This window comes from Oncorhynchus gorbuscha, linkage group LG20 (genome assembly GCF_021184085.1).
Source record: "Oncorhynchus gorbuscha isolate QuinsamMale2020 ecotype Even-year linkage group LG20, OgorEven_v1.0, whole genome shotgun sequence".
In the NCBI taxonomy this organism is placed as follows: Eukaryota; Metazoa; Chordata; class Actinopteri; order Salmoniformes; family Salmonidae; genus Oncorhynchus; species Oncorhynchus gorbuscha.
In genome coordinates, this window is record NC_060192.1 from 45,414,436 (window position 1) to 45,431,935 (window position 17,500).

The 17,500-nt window shown below is 45.2% G+C and overlaps 1 protein-coding gene across 2 annotated transcripts in view; it reads right to left on the reverse strand.

Moving 5' to 3' along the window:
* Positions 1-17,500, reverse strand: part of rskrb (ribosomal protein S6 kinase related b) — a 55,619-nt gene that overhangs the window by 16,604 nt on the left and 21,515 nt on the right. For both annotated transcript variants that reach the window (XM_046317684.1, XM_046317683.1), the window contains exons 5-10: positions 15,897-15,966; positions 7,620-7,727; positions 7,369-7,409; positions 6,224-6,251; positions 2,690-2,779; positions 1-11 (exon numbers count right to left, since the gene is read on the reverse strand). The exon at positions 1-11 is cut by the window's left edge and continues 78 nt beyond it. In XM_046317684.1, the coding sequence (XP_046173640.1) occupies positions 1-11; positions 2,690-2,779; positions 6,224-6,251; positions 7,369-7,409; positions 7,620-7,727; positions 15,897-15,966 (348 nt within the window). The remainder of the gene's footprint in view (positions 12-2,689; positions 2,780-6,223; positions 6,252-7,368; positions 7,410-7,619; positions 7,728-15,896; positions 15,967-17,500) is intronic.

Consider the following 17,500-nt stretch of genomic DNA (forward strand, 5'->3'; position numbering starts at 1 on the left):
AACTTCAGGGGCTGGAGAAACACACACACACACACACACACACACACACACACACACACACACACACACACACACACACACACACACACACACACACACACACACACACACACACACACACACACACACACACACACACACAGCAGAGCATGTCTGTCACACACTGTATTTTTCACCGTGTGTGTGTGTGTGTGTGTACGTGCGTGCGTGCGTGTGTGTAGACTGTGTATCAAATCAAATTGTAATGGTCACATACATATTTTTTGCAGATGTGTAGTGAAATGCTTGTGTTCTCTAAAAGTTCAGTTTCACAACAATACACACAACTCTAAAGTACGGGAATAGAATTAAGAAATTATTAAATAGGTTGATTAATGTCTGAGTGTCTAAAATAATAGAATACAGTATATATACAGGAGATCTGTAAAACAGTGCGTAAACATGATTAAAGAGACTAGTGGTCCATTATTAACGTGAAGATAAAAACACAACGCAGAGGACGAGAGGACTAGAATTAACGATCAATAGGGAATTGTCAACGTAAATAGTTGGTCTTCGGATCAACATCTGTTTAGAATCTGTGGAATGGCAGGCCTGAACTCAGAGCTGCGTGTGCCACGTTTTCATTGGTCTGTACATTGAGTCTGGAGCAGGATACTTGTTATTTAGCCATTGGCCCAGTTGTACTGCAAGAAATTCTGATTGGTCAACCCCGGACTAGGGTGGGGGGTTATAAATGGCATACTGTTCCTTTGTTCTGTGGAGAAAAGCTGAGAACAGGGGAGACTGAACATCATTTTTGGAGCTTGCCTTGGTCGTATTCTCGCGGGGCAGAGATCTCAGAGATCAACTGGTAAACTCTGATTTACTCAAAGATATTCCTGAACAACGTCTATTTGCGCCCCTACTGGACGGAATCTACAAGTGTAATGGCTGTGCTCAATGCAATGGCACTTATAAATGTAGATCCTTCAAACACCCACAAACAGGGAAACAGATCCCAATCAAAGGTGTTATTACGTGCTCCACTAAGGCAGTTATTTATCTTGTAACTTGTCCTTGTGGCAAAAATTATGTGGGTAAAACAAAGCGCGAATTAAAATTACAAATCTCGGAGCATCATAGCACCATTAGGTGCAAAAACTCGACTTACACTATATAAACGAGTCATCCCGCAGTGTTTGTGATTATACCCTGATGAAGACAGCTTGGCTGTCGAAACGTTGGACATTACATTTTTGCATCTCGGCTCTCCTTTATGTTCTAGTTGTGTACTCCGCTAGCCAGAACCTCGCCTAAATAGGTGTGCGTTTATTTTTCTTCTACAGAGACTGAACATCTGAACATTTACCTCCCAGCATCTATGATTTGTCATTCTCAAATAAACCTATTTTTCTCCCCTGATTTGCTTTGGAGTTTGTATAGGGCAGCAGACTCTTATGTATTTTCTTTTTTATTTCACCTTTATTTAACCAGGTAGGCTAGTTGAGAACACCTTTATTTAACCAGGTAGGCAAGTTGAGAACACCTTTATTTAACCAGGTAGGCAAGTTGAGAACACCTTTATTTAACCAGGTAGGCAAGTTGAGAACACCTTTATTTAACCAGGTAGGCAAGTTGAGAACACCTTTATTTAACCAGGTAGGCCAGTTGAGAACACCTTTATTTAACCAGGTAGGCAAGTTGAGAACACCTTTATTTAACCAGGTAGGCCAGTTGAGAACACCTTTATTTAACCAGGTAGGCAAGTTGAGAACACCTTTATTTAACCAGGTAGTTGGACCTTTATTTAACCAGAACACCTTTATTTAACCAGGTAGGCCAGTTGAGAACACCTTTATTTAACCAGGTAGGCCAGTTGAGAACAAGTTCTCATTTAACCAACTGAACACCTTTATTTAACCTGGCCAAGATAAAGCAAAGCAGTTCGACAGATACAACGACACAGAGTTACACATGGAGTAAAACAAACATACAGTCAATAATACAGTAGAAACAAGTCTATATACGATGTGAGCAAATGAGGTGAGAAGGGAGGTAAAGGCAAAAAAGGCCATGGTGGCAAAGTAAATAAAATATAGCAAGTAAAACACTGGAATGGTAGATTTGCAATGGAAGAATGTGCAAAGTAGAAATAAAAATAATGGGGTGCAAAGGAGCAAAATTAATTAATTAATTAAATACAGTTGGGAAAGAGGTAGTTGTTTGGGCTAAATTATAGGTGGGCTATGTACAGGTGCAGTAATCTGTAAGATGCTCTGACAGTTGGTGCTTAAAGCTATGGAGGGAGATAAGTGTTTCCAGTTTCAGAGATTTTTGTAGTTCGTTCCAGTCATTGGCAGCAGAGAACTGGAAGGAGAGGCGGCCAAAGAAAGAATTGGTTTTGGGGGTGACTAGAGAGATATGCCTGCTGGAGCGTGTGCTACAGGTGGGAGATGCTATGGTGACCAGCGAGCTGAGATAAGGGGGGACTTTACCGTGCAGGGTTGACAACTCTATGGTGCAGGGTTGAGTAACCGATTACTCAATGTGTGTGTGTGTGTGTGTGTGTGTGTGTGTGTGTGTGTGTGTGTGTGTGTGTGTGTGTGTGTGTGTGTGTGTGTGTGTGTGCGTGCGTGCGTGCGTGCGTGCGTGCGTGCGTGCGTGCGTGCGTGCGTGCGTGCGTGCGTGCGTGAGTGTGTGTGCTCACCCATGTACTGGATGGTCCCACAGATAGTGAAGGCTCTTCCTCCTCTCTCCAGACGACGAGACAAACCAAAGTCAGCCAGACGGAGGTGGCCTAGAATAAACCATGTTATCATTGTTATCATTACTGGAATAAACCATTACATTATAAACCATTACTACTGTTATCATTACTAGAATAAACCATTACTACTGCTATCATTACTGGAATAAACCATGATTACTGCTATCATTACTGGAATAAACCATTACTACTGCTATCATTACTGGAATAAACCATTACATTATAAACCATAAACCATTACTACTGCTATCATTACTGGAATAAACCATGATTACTGTTATCATTACTGGAATAAACCATTACTACTGCTATCATTACTGGAATAAACCATTACATTATAAACCATAAACCATTACTACTGCTATCATTACTGGAATAAACCATTACATTATAAACCATAAACCATTATTACTGTTATCATTACTGGAATAAACCATTACTACTGCTATCATTACTGGAATAAACCATTACTACTGCTATCATTACTGGAATAAACCATTACTACTGCTATCATTACTGGAATAAACCATTACATTATAAACCATAAACCATTACTACTGCTATCATTACTGGAATAAACCATTACATTATAAACCATAAACCATTACTACTGCTATCATTACTGGAATAAACCATGATTACTGTTATCATTACTGGAATAAACCATTACTACTGCTATCATTACTGGAATAAACCATTACTACTGCTATCATTACTGGAATAAACCATTACATTATAAACCATAAACCATTACTACTGTTATCATTACTAGAATAAACCATTACTACTGCTATCATTACTGGAATAAACCATTACATTATAAACCATAAACCATTACTACTGCTATCATTACTGGAATAAACCATTACATTATAAACCATAAACCATTACTACTGTTATCATTACTGGAATAAACCATTACATTATAAACCATAAACCATTACTACTGTTATCATTACTGGAATAAACCATTACATTATAAACCATAAACCATTACTACTGTTATCATTACTGGAATAAACCATTACTACTGCTATCATTACTGGAATAAACCATTACATTATAAACCATAAACCATTACTACTGTTATCATTACTAGAATAAACCATTACATTATAAACCATAAACCATTATTACTGTTATCATTACTGGAATAAACCATTACTACTGTTATCATTACTGGAATAAACCATTACATTATAAACCATAAACCATTACTACTGTTATCATTACTAGAATAAACCATTACTACTGCTATCATTACTGGAATAAACCATTACATTATAAACCATAAACCATTATTACTGTTATCATTACTGGAATAAACCATTACTACTGCTATCATTACTGGAATAAACCATTACATTATAAACCATAAACCATGATTACTGTTATCATTACTGGAATAAACCATTACTACTGGAATAATTACTAGAATAAACCATTACTACTGCTATCATTACTGGAATAAACCATTACTACTGCTATCATTACTGGAATAAACCATTACATTATAAACCATAAACCATTACTACTGCTACTGTTATCATTACTGGAATAAACCATTACATTATAAACCATAAACCATTATTACTGTTATCATTACTGGAATAAACCATTACTACTGCTATCATTACTGGAATAAACCATTACATTATAAACCATAAACCATTATTACTGTTATCATTACTGGAATAAACCATTACTACTGCTACTGTTATCATTACTGGAATAAACTATTTTTATTATCATTATGATTGTCACTATCACTACAGTTATACATGCCTACTGCTCTACACAGGAACATCTCTCTATTTGCCTTCCTCTGTTCCATACTGCGTAGCTACTATTCACCACAGGGACATGGAATCACAGCATTACAATGTGATCTCTTCTGTGTGGTGACTGACAGCTGTGCTCCAGAACTTTGTGTTCTACAATTTGTTCTAATGTAGAATGTTTTGTCGGTTGTAGTCTTGTGTTGCCATACCTCAAAAATCACATCGTTATCCCGCCTCGCTTGGAGGTCTGGAGAATTTTGTATTAGCAGAAACGGTTCGATTGGATGTTACATTTCAAGAACACTCCCACCACACGCCCGTAGAAGCGGTTCGATTGGATGTTACATTTCAAGAACACTCCCACCACACGCCCGCAGAAGCGGTTCGATTGGATGTTACATTTCAAGAACACTCCCACCACACGCCCGTAGAAGCAGTTTTCAAAGCATGACTTTCAACCTTCGTCTCTCTCGAGCCCGTACGGGAGTTGTAGCGATGAGACAAGATAGTAGCTACTAACAATTGGATACCACGAAGCATAGTGGTGGCTGCTTTGTTATGGGTATGCTTTGGCGGCAGGTAGCCAGTAGACGAAAGGTTGCTGGATTGAATCCCTGAGCTGACAAGGTCAAAATCGGTAGGCCGTCATTGTAAATAAGAATCTGTTCTTAACTGACTTGCCTCGTTAAATAAAGGTGAAATAAATCAGTGATCAACGAGTTGTGCCGTTAGCTATTCTCCTTCGACCTCTCTCATCAACGGGCTGTTTTCACCCACAGGACTGCTGCTGGCCGGATGTTTGTCGTGCCGTTCTCGGTAAATCTGTCCTGCGTGAAAAGCCAAGACGGCCGTTTCTGAGATACTGGAACCGGTATGCCCGGCACACCGACGATCGTACCACCCTCAGTCTCTTAGGTCACTAGTTTTGTCCATTCTAACTTTCAACTGAACAGTAACTGAATGCCTTGATGCCTGTCTGCCTGCTTTATATAGCAAGACACGTGACTCACTGTCTGTAGGAGGGAACCATTTTCCTAAATGTGATGGTGTACCTAATAAACTGTCCACTGAGTGTTTGTTCTCAATTTAAAATGATACCAGTACACAACGTATGAGGTAAACCATACACCAGATTTATGTACATGCCTTTTAAGAGCTGACATATTATAGCAGATTAGGCCTTCACTCCTGGATGGTAAGACTCAATGGAGAATCTCTCTCTGACAGACACACACAGACACACACACACACACACACACACACACACACACACACACACACACACACACACACACACACACACACACACACACACACACACACACACACACACACAGACATACACACACACAGACACACACACACACACACACACAGACATACATACATACACACACAGACACACACACACACACACACACAGACATACATACATACACACACAGACACACACACACAGACATACATACATACACACACACACACACACACACACACACACACAACACACACACACACAGACATACATACATACATACATACATACACACACAGACACAGACACACATAGACACAGACAGACACACAGATACACAGATACACAGATACACACACACACACACACACAGACACACACACACACGCACACACAGACACACACAGACACACACAGACACACACAGCGTGAGTTTACCTTGATCTGTGAGCAGAATGTTCTCCATCTACAGTAGAACACACAGTGGTCACATGTTTATATGTTGCTATGGTTACATCACATCCAAACACATATAGATGTCAAACTGTAGGGGAGATGTTTTTATATTATGTACATGACAGATATGAACTAATAGATGTATCATTAGTAAAAGATGTAAACATGTAATGTATGAATGGGTCGCTGGTGTCTGAGTAAAAAAAGTAAACAAACGTTATTTATATATTCTTTCACATTTAAAACACTAATTTCTTAAGTATGATCTTAAACCAGAAAGTGTGTAAAAATTATAATTAATTTACATGAGACAACCTGGTTCTCTTTGGGCCCCGAGGCAAATCCAGTTGAGGACCACTGAAGTACAGTGTATATTATATTATATACACTGAACAAAAATATAAATGAAACATGCAACAATTTTACTGTTACTACAGTTCATATTAGGAAATCAGTCAATTTAAATAAATGAATGAGGCCCTAATCTATGGATTTCACATGACTGGGCAGGGGCCCAGCCCCTGGGAGACAGGCCCAGACAATCAGAATGAGTTTTTCCCCATAAAAGGGCTTTTTTACAGACAGAAATATTCCTCAATTTCATGCTGGCTGGTTTCAGACAATCACAAAAGCTGAAGAAGCTGGATGTGGAGGTCCTGGGCTGGCATGGTTATACGTGGTCTACGGTTGTGAGGCCGGTTGGACGTACTGCCAAATTCTCTAAAACGATGTTCGAGGCGGCTTATGGCAGAAAACAGCTCTGGTGGACATTCCTACAGTCAGCATGCCAATTGTAATCTCCCGCAAAACTTGAGACATCTGTGGCATTGTGTGACTAAACTGCACATTTTAGAGTGGCATTTTATTGTCCCCAGCACAAGGTGCACCTGTGTAATGATCATGCCGTTTAATCAGCTTTTTCATATGCGACACCTGTCAGGTAGATGGATTATCTTGGCAAAGGAGAAAATGCTCATTAACAGGGATGTTAAAAAGGAATATGAGCACAAACATTTTGAGAAAACTTTTTTTCGTGTGAGTCTGGAAACATTCTGGCGCGTTTCTATTTTTGTTCAGTTGGATGGCGAACGGAACAGCTCTGATGTCATGTCCTTTCTAGCTCTTACCTTCACATCTCTGTGGATGATCCCAACGTCATGGAGGAACCCTGGGGAGACAAACAACATAAATCAGCATCTGTCTAGTGTGTGTGTGTGTGTGTGTGTGTGTGTGTGTGTGTGTGTGTGTGTGTGTGTGTGTGTGTGTGTGTGTGTGTGTGTGTGTGTGTGTGTGTGTGTGTGTGTGTGTGTGTGTGTGTGTGTGTGTGTGTGTGTGTGTGTGTGTGTGTGTGTGTGTGTGTGTGTGTGTGTGTACTCACCGAGAGCGCAGCCTAACTCTGCAGCAAACACCCTGACAGCGTCCTCGCTGAACTGGCCAATCATCACCCAGTATGTATACAAGTCCCCGGTACTGCAGTAGTCACACACTAGAGAGACACACACAGTATGAGAGAGCATCAACATGATGAAACAGTGGGGGGTTGGGAGAGGGGGAGGATCACATTCTGACTCAGAGGGGGAGGAAGGGGTGAGAAGAGGGGGAGAGGAGGGAGGATCACATTCTGACTCAGAGGGGGAGGAAGGGGTGAGAAGAGGGGGAGAGGAGGGAGGATCACATTCTGACTCAGAGGGGGAGGAAGGGGTGAGAAGAGGGGGAGAGGGGGAGGATCACATTCTGACTCAGAGGGGGAGGAAGGGGTGAGAAGAGGGGGAGAGGAGGGAGGATCACATTCTGACTCAGAGGGGGAGGAAGGGGTGAGAAGAGGGGGAGAGGAGGGAGGATCACATTCTGACTCAGAGGGGGAGGAAGGGGTGAGAAGAGGGGGAGAGGAGGGAGGATCACATTCTGACTCAGAGGGGGAGGAAGGGGTGAGAAGAGGGGGAGAGGAGGGAGGATCACATTCTGACTCAGAGGGGGAGGAAGGGGTGAGAAGAGGGGGAGAGGAGGGAGGATCACATTCTGACTCAGAGGGGGAGGAAGGGGTGAGAAGAGGGGGAGAGGAGGGAGGATCACATTCTGACTCAGAGGGGGAGGAAGGGGTGAGAAGAGGGGAGAGGAGGGAGGATCACATTCTGACTCAGAGGGGGAGGAAGGGGTGAGAAGAGGGGGAGAGGAGGGAGGATCACATTCTGACTCAGAGGGGGAGGAAGGGGTGAGAAGAGGGGGAGAGGAGGGAGGATCACATTCTGACTCAGAGGGGGAGGAAGGGGTGAGAAGAGGGGGAGAGGAGGGAGGATCACATTCTGACTCAGAGGGGGGGAGGAAGGGGTGAGAAGAGGGGGAGAGGAGGGAGGATCACATTCTGACTCAGAGGGGGAGGAAGGGGTGAGAAGAGGGGGAGAGGAGGGAGGATCACATTCTGACTCAGAGGGGGAGGAAGGGGTGAGAAGAGGGGGAGAGGAGGGAGGATCACATTCTGACTCAGAGGGGGGAGGAAGGGGTGAGAAGAGGGGGAGAGGAGGGAGGATCACATTCTGACTCAGAGGGGGAGGAAGGGGTGAGAAGAGGGGGAGAGGAGGGAGGATCACATTCTGACTCAGAGGGGGAGGAAGGGGTGAGGAGAGGGGGAGAGGAGGGAGGATCACATTCTGACTCAGAGGGGGAGGAAGGGGTGAGAAGAGGGGGAGAGGAGGGAGGATCACATTCTGACTCAGAGGGGGAGGAAGGGGTGAGAAGAGGGGGAGAGGAGGGAGGATCACATTCTGACTCAGAGGGGGAGGAAGGGGTGAGAAGAGGGGGAGAGGAGGGAGGATCACATTCTGACTCAGAGGGGGGAGGAAGGGGTGAGAAGAGGGGGAGAGGAGGGAGGATCACATTCTGACTCAGAGGGGGAGGAAGGGGTGAGAGAGGGGGAGAGGAGGGAGGATCACATTCTGACTCAGAGGGGGAGGAAGGGGTGAGAAGAGGGGGAGAGGAGGGAGGATCACATTCTGACTCAGAGGGGGAGGAAGGGGTGAGGAGAGGGGGAGAGGAGGGAGGATCACATTCTGACTCAGAGGGGGAGGAAGGGGTGAGAAGAGGGGGAGAGGAGGGAGGATCACATTCTGACTCAGAGGGGGAGGAAGGGGTGAGAAGAGGGGGAGAGGAGGGAGGATCACATTCTGACTCAGAGGGGGGAGGAAGGGGTGAGGAGAGGGGGAGAGGGGGAAAGAGGAGTGATGGAGTCAGAATGGGGGCAAATAGCACTCCATAGGGCTCTGGTCTATAGTAGTGCACTTTATAGGGCTCTGGTCTATAGTAGTCCACTCCATAGGGCTCTGGTCTATAGTAGTGCACTCTATAGGGCTCTGGTCTATAGTAGTGCACTCCATAGGGCTCTGGTCTATAGTAGTGCACTCTATAGTGCTCTGGTCTATAGTAGTCCACTTTATAGGGCTCTGGTCTATAGTAGTGCACTCTATAGGGCTCTGGTCTATAGTAGTCCACTTTATAGGGCTCTGGTCTATAGTAGTGCACTCTATAGGGCTCTGGTCTATAGTAGTCCACTTTATAGGGCTCTGGTCTATAGTAGTGCACTCTATAGGGCTCTGGTCTATAGTAGTCCACTCCATATGGCTCTGGTCTATAGTAGTCCACTCCATAGGGCTCTGGTCTATAGTAGTGCACTCTATAGGGCTCTGGTCTATAGTAGTCCACCCTATAGGGCTCTGGTCTATAGTAGTCCACTCCATAGGGCTCTGGTCTATAGTAGTGCACTTTATAGGGCTCTGGTCTATAGTAGTGCACTTTATAGGGCTCTGGTCTATAGTAGTGCACTCCATAGGGCTCTGGTCTATAGTAGTCCACTCCATAGGGCTCTGGTCTATAGTAGTCCACTTTATAGGGCTCTGGTCTATAGTAGTCCACTCTATAGGGCTCTGGTCTATAGTAGTGCACTTTATAGGGCTCTGGTCTATAGTAGTGCACTCCATAGGGCTCTGGTCTATAGTAGTGCACTTTATAGGGCTCTGGTCTATAGTAGTGCACTCCATAGGGCTCTGGTCTATAGTAGTGCACTTTATAGGGCTCTGGTCTATAGTAGTGCACTTTATAGGGCTCTGGTCTATAGTAGTGCACTCCATAGGGCTCTGGTCTATAGTAGTGCACTTTATAGGGCTCTGGTCTATAGTAGTCCACTCCATAGGGCTCTGGTCTATAGTAGTGCACTCTATAGGGCTCTGGTCTATAGTAGTGCACTTTATAGGGCTCTGGTCTATAGTAGTGCACTTTATAGGGCTCTGGTCTATAGTAGTGCACTTTATAGGGCTCTGGTCTATAGTAGTGCACTTTATAGGGCTCTGGTCTATAGTAGTGCACTTTATAGGGCTCTGGTCTATAGTAGTGCACTTTATAGGGCTCTGGTCTATAGTAGTGCACTTTATAGGGCTCTGGTCTATAGTAGTCCACTCTATAGGGCTCTGGTCTATAGTAGTGCACTTTATAGGGCTCTGGTCTATAGTAGTGCACTCTATAGGGCTCTGGTCTATAGTAGTCCACTTTATAGGGCTCTGGTCTATAGTAGTGCACTCTATAGGGCTCTGGTCTATAGTAGTCCACTTTATAGGGCTCTGGTCTATAGTAGTGCACTCTATAGGGCTCTGGTCTATAGTAGTCCACTCCATATGGCTCTGGTCTATAGTAGTCCACTCCATAGGGCTCTGGTCTATAGTAGTGCACTCTATAGGGCTCTGGTCTATAGTAGTCCACTCTATAGGGCTCTGGTCTATAGTAGTCCACTCCATAGGGCTCTGGTCTATAGTAGTGCACTTTATAGGGCTCTGGTCTATAGTAGTGCACTTTATAGGGCTCTGGTCTATAGTAGTGCACTCCATAGGGCTCTGGTCTATAGTAGTCCACTCCATAGGGCTCTGGTCTATAGTAGTCCACTTTATAGGGCTCTGGTCTATAGTAGTCCACTCTATAGGGCTCTGGTCTATAGTAGTGCACTTTATAGGGCTCTGGTCTATAGTAGTGCACTCCATAGGGCTCTGGTCTATAGTAGTGCACTTTATAGGGCTCTGGTCTATAGTAGTGCACTCCATAGGGCTCTGGTCTATAGTAGTGCACTTTATAGGGCTCTGGTCTATAGTAGTGCACTTTATAGGGCTCTGGTCTATAGTAGTGCACTCCATAGGGCTCTGGTCTATAGTAGTGCACTTTATAGGGCTCTGGTCTATAGTAGTCCACTCCATAGGGCTCTGGTCTATAGTAGTGCACTCTATAGGGCTCTGGTCTATAGTAGTGCACTTTATAGGGCTCTGGTCTATAGTAGTGCACTTTATAGGGCTCTGGTCTATAGTAGTGCACTTTATAGGGCTCTGGTCTATAGTAGTGCACTTTATAGGGCTCTGGTCTATAGTAGTGCACTCCATAGGGCTCTGGTCTATAGTAGTGCACTTTATAGGGCTCTGGTCTATAGTAGTGCACTTTATAGGGCTCTGGTCTATAGTAGTCCACTCTATAGGGCTCTGGTCTATAGTAGTGCACTTTATAGGGCTCTGGTCTATAGTAGTGCACTCCATAGGGCTCTGGTCTATAGTAGTGCACTCTATAGGGCTCTGGTCTATAGTAGTGCACTTTATAGGGCTCTGGTCTATAGTAGTGCACTTTATAGGGCTCTAGTCTATAGTAGTCCACTCCATAGGGCTCTGGTCTATAGTAGTGCACTCTATAGGGCTCTGGTCTATAGTAGTGCACTCCATAGGGCTCTGGTCTATAGTAGTGCACTCTATAGGGCTCTGGTCTATAGTAGTCCACTCTATAGGGCTCTGGTCTATAGTAGTCCACTCCATAGGGCTCTGGTCTATAGTAGTGCACTTTATAGGGCTCTGGTCTATAGTAGTGCACTTTATAGGGCTCTGGTCTATAGTAGTGCACTTTATAGGGCTCTGGTCTATAGTAGTGCACTCCATAGGGCTCTGGTCTATAGTAGTCCACTCCATAGGGCTCTGGTCTATAGTAGTGCACTCCATAGGGCTCTGGTCTATAGTAGTCCACTTCATAGGGAATAGAGTTCCATTTGGGACATGATCTGTCTAACAGGAGAGGAACAGGATGTGACCTAGAGAGGAACAGGATGTGACCTAGAGAGGAACAGGATGTGACCTAGAGAGGAACAGGATGTGACCTAGAGAGGAACAGGTTGGGAACTAGAGAGGAACAGGATGTGACCTAGAGAGGAACAGGATGTGACCTAGAGAGGAACAGGATGTGACCTAGAAAGGAACAGGTTGGGAACTAGAGAGGAACCAGACAGGAGCATCAACGTGTCCAAGCAACGGTTTTTAAGGTGAAGGGTTAAATGTTGGGACGGACTCCGGGTGAGGGATTAGAGCTGGGCTGGGGGAAAGAGCTCCCAGGTGTGGTCTGTTATTGGTGGGGAGTGAGGGGTGAGTTTAGGTTCCTATGTGAGATGTCTCTGTGTCTGGGTAGGGACAGTGGGGCAGTGAGATAATGAGATAGTGAGATAATGAGGCTAAGGGCAGTGGGATAATGAGGTTAAGGGCAGTGGGATAATGAGGTTAAGGGCAGTGGGATAATGAGCTTAAGGGCAGTGGGATAATGAAGATAACGGCAGCGGGATAATGAGGTTAAGGGCAGTGGGATAATGAGGTTAAGGGCAGTGGGATAATGAGGATAACGGCAGTGGGGCAGTGGGATAATGAGGTTAAGGGCAGTGGGATAATGAGGTTAAGGGCAGTGGGATAATGAGGATAACGGCAGTGGGGCAGTGGGATAATGAGGTTAAGGGCAGTGGGGCAGTGGGATAATGAGGTTAAGGGCAGTGGGGCAGTGGGATAATGAGTATAATGGCAGTGGGATAATGGGTATAACGGCAGTGAGATAATGAGTATAATGGCAGTGGGATAATGAGGTTAAGGGCAGTGGGATAATGAGCTTAAGGGCAGTGGGATAATGAGGATAACGGCAGCGGGATAATGAGGTTAAGGGCAGTGGGAAAATTAGGTTAAGGGCAGTGGGATAATGAGGATAATGGCAGTGGGACAGTGGGATAATGAGGTTAAGGGCAGTGGGATAATGAGGTTAAGGGCAGTGGGATAATGAGGATAACGACAGTGGGGCAGTGGGATAATGAGGTTAAGGGCAGTGGGGCAGTGGGATAATGAGGTTAAGGGCAGTGGGGCAGTGGGATAATGAGGTTAAGGGCAGTGGGGCAGTGGGATAATGAGGTTAAGGGCAGTGGGGCAGTGGGATAATGAGGTTAACGGCAGTGGGACAGTGGGATAATGAGTATAATGGCAGTGGGATAATGGGTATAACGGCAGTGAGATAATGAGTATAATGGCAGTGGGATAATGAGGATAATCGCAGGGGGCAGTGGGATAATATGGTTAAGGGCAGTGGGATAATGAGGTTAAGGGCAGTGGGATAATGAGGTTAATGGCTGTGGGACAGTGGGATAATGAGGTTAACGGCAGTGGGGCAGTGGGATAATGAGGCTAACGGCAGTGGGATAATGAGGATAACGGCAGTGGGATAATGAGGATAACGGCAGTGGGATAATGAGGCTACCGGCAGTGGGATAATGAGGTTAAGGGCTGTGGGACAGTGGGATAATGAGGGTAACGGCAGTGGGGCAGTGGGATAATGAGGATGACGGCAGTGGGGCAGTGGGATAATGAGGATAAGGGCAGTGGGATAATGAAGTTAAGGGCAGTGGGATAATGAGGATAACGGCAGCAGGGCAGCGGGATAATAAGGTTAAGGGCAGTGGGATAATGAGGTTAAGGACAGTGTGATAATGAGGGTAACGGCAGTGGGGCAGTGGGATAATGAGGACAAGGGCAGTGGGGCAGTGGGATAATGAGTATAATGGCAGTGGGATAATGAAGATAACAGCAGTGGGGTAATGAGGTTAAGGGCTGTGGGATAATGAGGATAACGGCAGTGGGATAATGAGGATAACAGCAGTGGGATAACGAGGATAATGGCAGCGAGGCAGTGGGATAATGAGGGTAACGGCAGTGGGGCAGTGGGATAATGAGGATAACGGCAGTGGGATAATGAGGTTAATGGCAACGGGGCAGTGGGATAATGAGGTTAAGGGCAGTGGGACAATGAGGATAACTGCAGTGGGGCAGTGGGATAATGAGGTTAACGGCAGCGAGGCAGTGGGATAATGAGGTTAAGGGCAGGGGGCAGTGGGATAATGAGGTTAAGGGCAGTGGGACAGTGGGATAATGAGGCTGACGGCAGTGGGGCAGTGGGATAATGAGGTTAGGGCAGTGGGATAATGAGGATAACGGCAGTGGGGCAGTGGGTTAATGAGGATAATGGCAGTGGGGCAGTGGGATAATGAGGTTAGGGCAGTGGGATAATGAGGTTAAGGGCTGTGGGGCAGTGGGATAATGAGGTTAAGGGCAGTGGGGCAGTGGGATAATGAGGCTAACAGCAGTGGGATAATGAGGTTAAGGGCAGTGGGGCAGTGGGATAATGAGGTTAACAGCAGTGGGATAATGAGGTTAAGGGCAGTGGGACAGTGGGTTAATGAGGATAACAGCAGTGGGATAATGAGGTTAAGGGCAGTGGGACAGTGGGATAATGAGTATAACGGCAGTGGGGCAGTGGGATAATGAGGTTAACGGCAGTGGGATAATGAGTATATCGGCAGTGGGGCAGTGGGATAATGAGGATGACGGCAGTGGGGCAGTGGGATAATGAGGATAACAGCAATGGGGCAGTGGGATAATGAGTATAACCGCAGTGGGATAATGAGTATAACGGCAGTGGGGCAGCGGGATAATGAGGTTAAGGGCAGTGGGGCAGTGGGATAATGAGGTTAAGGGCAGTGGGGCAGTGGGATAATGAGGCTAACGGCAGTGGGGCAGTGGGATAATGAGGATAACGGCAGTGGGGCAGTGGGATAATGAGGATAACGGCAGTGGGATAATGAGTATAACGGCAGTGGGGCAGCGGGATAATGAAGTTTAGGGCAGTGGGATAATGAGGTTAAGGGCAGTGGGACAGTGGGGTTAATGAGGTTAAGGGCAGTGGGGCAGTGGGATAATGAGGATACCGGCAGTAGGATAATGAGGATAACGGCAGTGGGATAATGAGGATAACGGCAGTGGGGCAGTGGGATAATGAGGATAACATCGGTGGGGCAGTGGGATAATGAGGATGACGGCAGTGGGGCAGTGGGATAATGAGGATAACAGCAGTGGGGCAGTGGGATTATGAGGACAACGGCAGTGGGGCAGTGGGATAATGAGGTTAAGGGCAATGGGACAGTGGGATAATGAGGTTAAGGGCAGTGGGGCAGTGGGATAATGAGGTTATGGGCAGTGGGACAGTTGGATAATGAGGTTAAGGGCAGTGGGACAGTGGGATAATGAGGATAGCGGCAGTGGGATAATGAGGATAACGACAGTGGGATAATGAGGATAACGGCAGGGGGGCAGTGGGATAATGAGGTTAAGGGCAGAGGGGCAGTGGGTTGTAGTGGGTTGTAGGGTCTAGGGAGTTTCTATGTGACTAATGTAGAGGTGTATCTGTGTATCTGTGTCTAAGTAAGGACACGGTGAGGTTGGTTTTAGGGTTGGGGGCATTAGGGTTCTATAGGGGTTCAGGTCTGGATGCTTCCTGTGTGACTCACTAATGTAGAGGTGTCTCTGTGTCTGCCAGCAGTCTTGAAGGTCGTGGACGAACGGGTGACGCACCTGACGCTGAGGACAAAGGTCACAGGTCAGCCTAAGAGTAATCTCGGTGAAGTAAAATTTTCGCGAAAGTTTGTCATTTCCTTGTTTTACTTCTTACTTTTACTTATTATGAACAACACCTCTACTGTGTTTATCATGAACAACACCTCTACTGTGTTTATCATGAACAACACCTCTACTGTGTTTATCATGAACAACACCTCTACTGTGTTTATCATGAACAACACCTCTACTGTGTTTATCATGAACAACACCTCTACTGTGTGTATTATGAACAACACCTCTACTGTGTTTATTATGAACAACACCTCTACTGTGTTTATTATGAACAACACCTCTACTGTGTTTATTATGAACAACACCTCTACTGTGTTTATCATGAACAACACCTCTACTGTGTTTATTATGAACAACACCTCTACTGTGTTTATTATGAACAACACCTCTACTGTGTTTATCATGAACAACACCTCTACTGTGTTTATCATGAACAACACCTCTACTGTGTTTATTATGAACAACACCTCTACTGTGTTTATCATGAACAACACCTCTACTGTGTTTATCATGAACAACACCTCTACTGTGTTTATTATGAACAAAAAGCAAAAAAATATCAGGATTTTTAAAGATATTTTCTTGTCACGTTCTGACCTTAGTTCCTTTATTTTGTCTTTGTGTTAGTTGGTTTGGGCGGCAGTCTATGTTCGTTTTTCTAGGTTGTGTTTATGTGTTCGGCTGGGTCTGGTTCCCAATCAGGGACAGCTGTCTATCGTTGTCTCTGATTGGGAACCATACTTAGGCAGCCTTTTTCCCACCTGTATTTGTGGGCGAATGTTTTCTGTCACCTTTCAGAACTGTTTCGTTTCTCCGTTGTTACTTTGTTTAGTGTTCTGTTGAATAAATGGACCCGTACCACGCTGCATGTTGGTCCGATCTCTCCTACTCCTCCTCAGACGAGGACAGCGAACGTTACAACGCAGCCAATTCTGACTTTGTGGCTGTGGAATCTAGTAGAAAGCGTTTATCATCCACACACGGGGTTGAAATCACCGCCCCAGTTTAAGCACCTCCTTTCACCAATCCTGACTCGTCCAAATAATCAATGACGAAAACCCGAAACCACCTGATAACGCTCGTAATCACGTACTGCTACTTGAGCCTTGACAGGTCGAGGTACTCTGTACATGCAGGTAGGGGTAGAGTGACTATGTATAGATAATAAACAGCAAGTATCAGCAGTATAACAGCGTGTATAGCTAGTCACGACCCTGTCTAAACCACAATAACAGAGTGTATAGCTAGTCACGACTCTGTCTAAACCACTATAACAGTGTGTATAGCTAGTCACGACCCACGACCCTGTCTAAAGCACTATAACAGTGTGTATAGCTAGTCACGACCCTGTCTAAACCACTATAACAGTGTGTATAGCTAGTCACGACCCACGACCCTGTCTAAACCACTATAACAGTGTGTATAGCTAGTCACGACCCTGTCTAAACCACTATAACAGTGTGTATAGTTAGTCACGACCCAC